The following is a 10,227-nucleotide window of genomic DNA, read 5'->3' as shown; positions in this document are numbered from 1 at the left end:
TATGAAGCCCCAACAATTCCAGTAATTCCCCCAAGAGCAAGCATTAAGTTCGACAGTGGCGAAATACGACTTAATGAAAAAAAAAAAAAAAAGGTTAACTTCTTCCTCTGTACACAGGACAAAATCTGTAGAAATCACTAAAACTTTCGTGTACAGTTTTTATTTTATTTTATTGAGAGACAAAAGACAAAACACTAACAGAAGAACACGACGTGACAATGAACAAAGGTTTCGTCAGGGAACAGGAGAACAAGGCGATGCTAAGCTTAGTTGATAGTAGCCGTGGTGTTCCCGTCGCGAGGTGCGCGAGCTATGAAATGACGTCCCCACATCTTATGTTGTTTTTGCCGCGAGTGGTCGTGCACCTTTTGAATTTTAGTTTCCCAGTTTGGGAATAAAAATATTGGGAAACTTGAGGGGAGGCAAGGCATCCATTCTTCTTTTTGGTATTTCATTAGGATCCACGCTTCCGATAATATATAGCACAATATTTTCAATATATTGCAACCAGTAGGAGTTTGTCTCCAGTTTGTGGAACCCCTTTTCCTTAGGCCTACTTAGTGCGAGCACTAAAAGCGAGTAAAAGTCTGTTGGTTTGTTTTAGGGTGTGGCATCACAATATGGCGGTAGCACCCCATAATGCACTGCACAGTGATGTAATAAACTTATCAATGTTCATTAGTAATATGGATAACATTGATATCCCTATATTTCAGTCTTATATCAACTTATATAAATGGTTAGTGCTACTATCATCACATTTACTACCGACATGCCCAGGGATCTTACCCATACCAACAACAGTGCAGAACTTTACAGTATGAAAAGTCTACTGACTGAATTTAAAAATAAAAATGGTCAAATAAGTATTTTTTTATGTAGGAAGAGAGAAGCACATAACTGGGAATGCATTACACTGAATATTTGTTCAAGAAAATTGGAAATGTGTAGTAAAAAGTGATAAAAAACTTTTTACATTTTACCCCTTCACACACCCTTCCTCCCCAGCCTCACTCTGTGTTCAGAATATTTTAATATATGACAAGCTGAGCAAGTCTAATACAAGACAATGCACACAAAAAGTTTAGACACATAAATGTCAGTACTAAAGAAGAAGAAAAACGTGAAAAAAATGACTCCAGGTCCCATTGCTTGTGTATTATTAACACTTCAAAATGCCCCTGCCTCTCACAGGTGGATCTTCTGTGACAGGAATGATAAGAGATCACACAACCGGGAATAACATGAAGGTGAAGTCTGATTTCTACTGAAACAATTGACCTAAGAACCTGAGATCTGACATGAGGGGGAAGTACAAATCCACTGTCATTATGTAAATATTAACCCTTGTGTTGTCTTTCCCGTCAACTTCTTTGGTTTTTTGCGTCATAATTTTAAATGAAAACACTTTTGTCGCTTTTCCCGATTGTTTTTTTTTTCTCCACTTTTTTTCGACCTTCTTGCCACTTTTTTTTTAACGTTCTTTTATCATTTTCTTTTTCAAATGCTATACAATTGAATGAAACAACCTAATTCAATTAAAGTAGTGAACTGATCATTTATATTAGTCGTGAAGAGCGTTGTATGGAACCATGCACGTTATTTATTTGTTTATTTTTTTTTGACAATTTGGTTGCAAGAAACCCAAATTTCTGATCTAGAAACTTGTTGAAAGCGAGTCAGATTTGACCCGAGGAAAACAGGAATGTTAAAGTGGGTTTATTTTCTGTGTGCACAGGAGAGGACACTCTTATTAGGAAACCGTTGGAATCTCCAGTGAGGGAAAAGGTTATAACAAATGAAGTGCGCATGCTTTTTGGCTGCACCCGCTACATGCGCCGTAATTGCAAGAATAGCGCAATCAAAACAAAATCGGAACGGCAGCTCGTTGGACTTGGTTCGACCAGATCAAATAGGGGCGTGGGGCTTACTTGATCGCGTTTTGAACACAGTAAATGGTCAGTACGCATGTCTGAACATAAGAGGCGCACCTTCGCCAGCTGTTACTTGGTGACCATATGGGAAAACCCCCACATGAAAACTTTTTGGGGAATCCCTCCATCTGGGGGTAGTTTCAGGCTCTACAGTAGAGCAGGTGTGACCGAGAACAATGACAACAATCTGTCATACATTTCCTAAGAAGCCATGGCAGTTTGAGAATACAGTAATACACGTGATGACTTTATATTGTTTTCCCTGTGGGAAAACTGAAGTACTTCACTTCTGTGCGACTCTGGGGATCTACTTTCAGAGGGAAATGTAATGCATTTTACTGCATTACATTTATTTGCAGCTATACAGTTACTGGGTTTCTTTGCAGATTGACATTTCAAATACAAAATATACAATGAGCGTATTTAAATACAATGCGCTGCTGTAGACTAAACTAGATTAAATGGATGAATACAACTTAAAATTAGCTCCACCTCAGCCAACTGCAACCGTAAAAAGATGCGTGCACATCAATAATATAATATAGGCTACCATAACACAGCACTGACAGGGAGCAGTCCTAAGTTATAGTTATTTTTACGTAAGGAGCCTGTACATTTTATATACAGGACTTTTGTTTTGGAGTATTTCCACACTGTGATAATAGAGTAGGCTACTTCTACTTCCACCACTGATATACTGTACTTTAATAATGCCCTGGTCTAAATCAACCACAAGCTTTCATGGCGTGGCTGGGGTAGGACATTTGAGGAAATTCGTGTTGCTTCTGGACATTTCAGAAACCAAACTGACTGTGTAGGCTGCGTCACGAATCATTTACAGGAAATGGTCAAGTGCCGAGGAAACCCCCCTCCCTCGCGCAGCCCCTCCCTCCCCCTCACGTTAGTAGAAGAGACGGTCCTTCACTTCACCACAGACAGACACAAACAGACAGGCGGAGCTACGACATGCTACCAGCACACTTCAGTAAGATGCATGCACTGCTGCTGATGATGCTCATGGGCTTTGTGGTAAGTAACTTTAGACCGATGAATGCATTTCGTTGTAAACTTAAAAAACACAAACAGATTGTGACCGGTGATAACTGAAAGTAGCTGCAATACCCTTTATCGTCTAGTCGTGTGGTCGTTTGCTCTACATTATGCTACTTTTAGTGTATTCTAGCCATCTTTTATTCGGAAATAGTTTCATCTTACATTCTGGTCGAAATTGCGCATTTTATTTCAAGGCTACAGCTTATGACGGACGTTTGTTAAAAAAGTTACTTTCACTTTCGTTTTCCTCGCAGCAGTGAGAAGACTTCGGTTTGGGGCGCAATGAAATCACATGCCTTTTTTTTTTTCTGAATCCTTATACGCAAAGTATTGATATTAATAGCAAAAAAAAAATGTAAAAGAAAGAACGAAAACCACCTGGCTGTCAGTTTCAAAACCCTCCTTGAATGTTTTTGGTACTTTCCACCACGCCCAGTAACAGTTTGCTGTTAGAGGAAGTGAACCAACCATGATGACAGGGAGACCACCAAGGGGGGTAAGCGGGCATCCGGAAAGCGTACCTCCTATTGGGGAGTTTCTGAGGCTAAAGGAGCTTGTAAGTTTTATTTGATTAGGACAATGCACATCAATCAACATTTCTGTAAATGCGCCAGTGTTAGCTTCTTGCTGTGAGGCAGAAGTGCTAACCACTGAGCTTGCACACTGCTCCAACAAACGCCAACAAACACCAACAGTTGGGTCAGTGTGGGCCGGGTCTGTGTTTGTTGCAGTGTGTTGGATGGAGTTGTTAGAGTTTGACGTGTCGAGTCTGGTCTGGTGGATTCGTAGAATGTCAGACCAGTATAGCCCATTTTCCAACAAACGGCAACATTCTAACAGCTCGAAATGCTGTCTCTAAAATGAGTGTTTGTTTTTTTCTTCTTGCAATTAGTGGGAGTAACCATAATGAGTAATTCCTCAAAAGCTTGAGGAGCAAAACGGGCAAAATTCGCAAAAGCTGGAGTAGTTCTTGACACAAGTTAGGATAGACACCCTGTTTTGCATGTCGCAGTATCCAAGGTCCAATGTTGGAGTTTGTTGGAGCAGTGTGCGAGCTCCTTAACAAGCCATCACCGTTCGTTAGCATCCCATTGACTCCCATTCATTTTGGCATCACTTTGTAAGCGAGTAACTTTTACATCTGAAGCGTTTAAAGACTCTTTTTCCATTGTTTATTTCTAAAGAAACACGACAATGTATAAAAGGCTCCATTACATTGTATCTCACGTTATGGCCTTGTAGCAGCAGTTTTTGTAAAAATAGGCTAACGATTGTGTCATAACCATGCGACTTTCTGTCGCACAGTAGATAAATTACCTTATAGTCAGGAGAAGCTGTCGGGGGGACGTGGAGGCATACAGTCAAGGGAGAAGCCCATAGAGAGTGAAAGCAAAGGAAGAAACTATTTGGGCAAGCTCAGCCATCACCGGAAAAGTTCTTCTAATTGACTTCACTGGTCTCCGTGGAAGTCTATGGCGTCGCTGTGTCCATTTCCTTCACTGTCTGTGGGAGACACAACACCATCACTACAGAGGAAACGAGGCCTGACTGCCCCTTATGTCTCACACTTGTTTTGCAGGCGATGACCACTGCTCAGCCCCAGTGTGACCCACTAACTGAACATGAGTTGAATGGCCTGTGCTGCAAAATGTGTGGTCCAGGTACGTACACACAACTTCTAAAACTTTATTTTGTCCCCTCAGGGCAACAATACAGGAAAACAACATAGACATGAAACACAGCAGGAGTTTTTTTTGGGGGGGGGGGGGGGTGGAGATGACCTGAATACCTATGGTATGGTCCAGAATTTAGTTGTCTGGTTGGGCAAAGACACAGACAGCAGCTCTGCATCTTTTTCTCCTTCTTTCTCTGACTATTGCCTGATCATTCCTATGATCAGCTAATGGATTGAGACACGGGAGGATCAGATCCAGGGAAGGTTGACTGACAGGGGGCGGGACCACTGCAACCACCATTTGTTTGCATATTTCAAAATAATCTCGGGAACATGGTATTTTTTATTATTCTATTGTTGCAGTCACAAACTGGTGTCCCATTCACTGACTGTAAAAAAAAAAAAAAAAAAAGGGAAAGGGCTCTTAAAAGACAAAACATGAACAACTGGGAGCCACTTATATCTAGGTGTAAATGGAATGAACTCCTCCAATAGCTACATGAGCTTAATAAACATTAACTGTATGTAGAAGACAAATATGGCAAAAGGCAGCATGTTTCAAGATAACATTATAATAGTATTTTCTCCAAAAGCATCAATACTGATACTAAACATTTACTTTTGCTTTCTCTTAGCTTCTCTCTTTTCCTGCATTTGGTTTTTTCTTTCCCCATCCTAATGTCCACAGTACTTAACTTAGCCAAGACTTAGAGGAGAAGAATCGATACCACTATATAAAGCTGCGTCTAGGTAGAGCTGAGATGATTTGTTGATTAATCAATTCATTTTGTATGCTTTTGAAATCAGAGGATTTGTTTTATATCATTGTGCTCCGATAATCTTTGGGGTTTGGACTTTTAGTGGAACAATTTTAGACATTTTAAGATGTCCACTTGGAGTCTGGGAGTCAGAAGCTGTTTCCAGTCTTTAGGTTAAGCTAAACTATCTGTATTCTGGCTGTAGCTTTAGGACAGATACAAGAGTGGTATCAATCTTTTCATCTAACTCTCAGCAAGCGTATTTCCCAAAATGTCAAACTATTAATTTAAGCCACCATTTACTACATCTACTTGAGACAAAAACTATAATACTGCACAGTTCTACAGTTGTTATGACGCAGCACAATGTTTTTCAGGGACCAGAATGTCGTCATCCTCCGGCACTTGTCAGGATCCTCATTGCCCAGCCTGTGGCGATAATGAATATCAGGAGGAATACACAAAGGAAACCAAGTGTCAACGTCAGCCATACTGTGACCCAAGTAAGACAAAATAAACCAAACTGTTCCTATGCTATATACTGATAGACTTTAGTTTGATGTTGCACAGTATACGACTCGTGTCCATTTTTCTTTCAGATACAAACTTTCAGGTTGGTGTCAATAAGAGCAAGAATAAAAAAAGCCCCTGCATGTGTAAAGATGGATTCCACTGCTCCAGTGGAGAATGCGTAACCTGTGTGCCGCACACAAAGTGTGAACCAGGACATGGGGCTGTACGCCTAGGTATGACACATCTTTTTCCTTTAAATACTGAACATAAAGAATGATCAGCTTTGATTTGGCAATGTGCTGAATCTATCGCACTCTGTTTTTTTAGGCACCCATACGGTGGACACAGTGTGTCAGAAATGCCCTGAAGGCACATTTTCCACCGACAGCTCATGGGACAGTGTCTGCAGGAAATGGACAGTGTAAGTATTGACGAATCACTATGACTTTGCGCCAACACAAAAATCACCTCCGGTTAGACAAATGGCTTTTTTTCGAAGATATGTGCAATCGGCAAACCTGTTTATTTCTGTTGTCATTCTTAGCCTAACGTTTAAAGATATATAGTACAACACAGAGGTCAGACCTATCTGTGGTCTCTTTTGTGCTTATTTTCTGTACTAGTGTCTTTGATAAACCAAATCTGGCGTTACGAACAGCGACATCTCACCGCCAGTCGGACTGACTGACTGCTGGTTTGGGTGGTGTCATTTTCTCCCAGCAGATAATCTAGCTCTCCAACCTAATGTTAGTGAAAGTGTCTTAAACAAATAAGATATAACGTATTGATCTGTGAGCTTTAGAGGCGCTGGTAGGGGAATTTTGTTACCTTTGGTGTTTGGACAGAGCCAGGCTAGCTGTTTCCCCCAATTCCAGTTTGTATGCTAAGCTATGCTAACCAGCTGGTCAGATATGAGAGTGGTATTGATCTTTTTATCCAACTATCTGTAAGAAAGGCACATTTGCCAAAAGTGTTGAACGATTCCTGCAAGTAGGGCCTCAAACTGTATTTAGGTTGTAGAACTATGGCACTTTTTCTACAAGATATTGTGGTTTCCGAGTGGGATTTGATGTGTGTTTGTATTCTCTGGGATATTATTTGTGATTGTGGAAGGGATGATTGCTCATTCTCTATCGCAGTGGTTCCAAACCTTGGGGTCCAGGCATCCATTAGAGGGGCGGCAAAGATCACAGGGGGTGCGCAAGTCTTTATCTGGTTTGAGGTTGAGGTAAAAAAAAAAAATATTTGCACATGTTAAACAAATTATGATAATACACTAGAATATATAATGTGTACAAAAGTCTGTATAAAAACTATATATTTTTGTTCTCACTTAAAATTGTAGGCAGGCTACTTAGTAGGCCAAACCTCCAGGACGCAAAATTACAAATCCCACTATGGCCACGCCAAGACCCGCCCTACGAAGCATCTCGATTGGTTGGGGTTAGGCATTTGACCTCGAGTGGTTAAGGTTAGGGGATTGGTCAGGGGCTAGGACCTGTACATGTAAGCATGGACGCCTGGCCAATAGTAGTGTGTGAATGCTATTTAAGGGTGGGTCTTGGTGTAACCATAGTGGGGAAAAAAATAGCTCAACTTTTCTTAGACATGAGGGGGGGCACCAAGGAGAAAAGGTTGGGAACCACTGCTCTATTGAAAGAGGAGGATACCACTCCGGTGCTGCTGTGATGAAGGCTCAAGATTCATTTGTAAACTGGGCCAATAGTATTGAGACCTTTTTTTGTGTGTGTGTTTTTGGAGTGCTGCTACCACTGTTGATAAATTATTGTCACTTTTCGTAGAGTACCCAATTCACTAAAGGTGTCAGTATGTTTTAAATAGGAGTGGGCTAGGACACTTCAGGACAAATAATCCCCTAAATCTGAAACCAGGATGTGTCCTTTAACACTGTGAAATGTATTTGCAGATGTGAGAGTGGATACGACAAAAGAGGAACGGACAAATCTGACAACATCTGCGGTGAGTTCTGTGAAGGCTGATAAATCGTGAAAGTTTCTCTCCATAAGCTCTCTTGCCGCATGCAGCTGTGTGGTTACTGGCGTCTTGCTCAAAACGAAACTGCGGAGGCGCTGAGACAGTACATCACCTAAATCTGTGTTGGTCTGTGGTTTAGACTGTGGGAATAGAAGCTTTCACCTCTGCACGCTTTACATTTGTGTGTAGGCACCAATGTGTATTACTGGCTAAAGAATCCCCTTTTTAAGAATTTAAAACATGAGTATGGACAACCTGAGAACCTTCACACCTTCTTATGTGCTTCCTCTACTGGAATGCAAACGTGTGGCAGATATAGTGAAGTTTATTTCTAGAGCACATTTAAACACAGCTTAAGCTGACCATAGCGCTGTATAAAAAGAAGTAGAAAGAAGTGGAAAAAGTAGAAAGAAAACCCAAAAAGACCGCCCCAACGACAACAACAGGCAGCAATTTACAATTAGGGAATCATAGACATGATAACAGATTGAGAGATAAGTGTGTGGGAAAAGGCCCGTGAGTAAAAATGTGTCTTCAGCCTAGATTGAAAAACAGAAATGCAGGGAGGACATCTGATGTTTAAAGGCAGCTGGTGTGGAGCAGCAACCGTCACCTTTTTAGTTTGAGTTGAGGCTGAAAGAGATAGAAAAAAAACTTATTTCCAGTAAAGTAAAATGTTAAACAAATCAACCATGAAACATCTTGAACTGTGAAAGTTGCCTTTTTAATACTTTTCCCGTTAAACTTTATTGAATTCCCCTTTTTAAAAATAAGAGTTCACTTGCAAAATGTAATGTGTAAAGTTGATGACATTGTTTTTGTGATGCTTAGGAGCCAAAATTTGATTAATTGCACAGCCCTAGTTAATGTTTTTTTCTTCTTCTCTTTTTCTTGTATTGCAGAGGCTCCCTCAAGGGGGCACATCGTCCTGATCGTTGTTCTGGCTTTTCTGATTGTGTTTTTAGTCGCATCTTTGATTGGGTGGTGTCTATACAAAGGTATGCTGTGATCTAAATGCTCTCTCTTATAAGATATGTATTGAGTTCAGGTTTCAGTAATGCACTTGATGTACTAATGCTCTGTGTTTTTCTTCCTTCTGTGTTAGGTAACCAAGAAGATGCACGTGGAAAGGTAAAGGTAAATAGATGTTTTTGTGCTTTTGTTGACTAAAGTTACCAGTAATATTCTGTAAACAATCCAATTAATTGCACTTTAAAAAATAAGACAATATACTGTGAATGATTATGTTGGAAATCATTGTTGCTTAAATTCCAACATGATGTCACTTTCCCACTTTAATATTGCTTATTCGCCTTCTTTCCGAGCAAGATTAGAAGATCGATACTACTTTGTATATCAGCATGTTAAATATGAAGCCGCAGCCAGTGGGTGATTAGCTTATCTGGAAACAGGGGAACCAGCTAGCCTCACTAAGCCGGCGCTAGCTTCATATTAAGCATGACAGGCATGAGAGTAGTACCGTTATGGATCATCTCATCTAATTCTGGACAAGAAAGCAAATAAGGGTAGTTCTCAAAATGTCAAACTTTTATTAAAATTACCATTTAATTTCAAGTGTACAGGGTCTATAGAACACATTTACAGGGTTATTCTTAATCCCTTAACCTGAATAAAAGGGAAACCAGGTTTCGTGTTTACGTGGAAGTTCCCAAGTGGAGTGATCTGAATAATACAGTGTACGTAAACACACTTTTCTACATTTCTAATATTTCTCCATTTGAATCCTATTTCACCCTTTAGGTCTGTGTCGGATCATGTTTCAGAGATGGAAGGCAGCCCCTGAGAGAAACCAAAGTGGTGATAACAACCCCGACTGATGCTACTGACGAGGAGTCCATGAAGCTGTCTGAGCTGCAGTCCTCACAAGAGGAGGGTGGTGCGGGGCCACCGGAGGAAAACGAGGACCAGCCGAGCCAGGAGATATCAGCAGGTCTAATTCTCACTGAGAACGGAAAGGTGGTGACTGAGGAATATGGGAAATCGTCAGTCCTCTCTCGACAGGAATCCCAACCGCACACATTTCCAGACAGCTGCGGTTACTAATACCCCTTTCACACCTATGGCTTAATCAGGGTAATACCCGGGATTTCCGCGCAAAATATGCGGTGCTTGCATGATTTCATAATCCCTGCATTTTCGTTGCAAAAAAGTCACATATCTCGTAGAAGAAAGTTGAAAAATGTTGCGTTTACTTCACACGCCATTTTCCCCTGTTGCCATGGGAACTTTATGAAGTGACGTAATTACGCAACGTGAACATCATCGAAAAGCAGGGTGT

At 40.8% G+C, this 10,227-nt stretch overlaps 1 protein-coding gene across 2 annotated transcripts; it reads left to right on the top strand.

Moving 5' to 3' along the window:
• The first annotated feature begins 2,776 nt into the window (after nucleotides 1-2,776).
• cd40 (CD40 molecule, TNF receptor superfamily member 5) lies at nucleotides 2,777-10,108 on the top strand. 2 transcript variants are annotated; one of them, XM_028582861.1, is made up of 9 exons: nucleotides 2,777-2,963; nucleotides 4,567-4,648; nucleotides 5,798-5,923; nucleotides 6,020-6,166; nucleotides 6,261-6,354; nucleotides 7,861-7,913; nucleotides 8,831-8,926; nucleotides 9,034-9,065; nucleotides 9,690-10,108. In XM_028582861.1, exons 1-9 carry the CDS (start codon nucleotides 2,901-2,903, stop codon nucleotides 9,990-9,992), a joined length of 996 nt encoding a protein of 331 aa, XP_028438662.1. In that variant the 5' UTR covers nucleotides 2,777-2,900; the 3' UTR covers nucleotides 9,993-10,108. The 2 variants fall into 2 exon arrangements, with proteins under 2 accessions (XP_028438662.1, XP_028438663.1); XM_028582862.1 differs by having other exon boundaries at nucleotides 2,793-2,963; nucleotides 9,034-9,059.
• Nucleotides 10,109-10,227: the final 119 nt, after the last annotated feature.

Source organism: Perca flavescens, chromosome 7, assembly GCF_004354835.1.
Source record: "Perca flavescens isolate YP-PL-M2 chromosome 7, PFLA_1.0, whole genome shotgun sequence".
In the NCBI taxonomy this organism is placed as follows: domain Eukaryota; kingdom Metazoa; phylum Chordata; class Actinopteri; order Perciformes; family Percidae; genus Perca; species Perca flavescens.
The sequence above is the reverse complement of the archived record's forward strand: the minus strand, read 5'-3'. Positions and strand labels throughout refer to the sequence as shown.

Excerpts from the sequence above, each read along its gene's own strand:
- cd40 (XM_028582861.1), top strand. The coding sequence starts at position 2,901 with ATGCTACCAGCACACTTCAGTAAGATGCATGCACTGCTGCTGATGATG. Across the intron at positions 4,649-5,797 it reads CTGCAAAATGTGTGGTCCAG|GGACCAGAATGTCGTCATCC; the intron begins GTACGTACACAC and ends AATGTTTTTCAG. Across the intron at positions 8,927-9,033 it reads TGGGTGGTGTCTATACAAAG|GTAACCAAGAAGATGCACGT; the intron begins GTATGCTGTGAT and ends CTTCTGTGTTAG.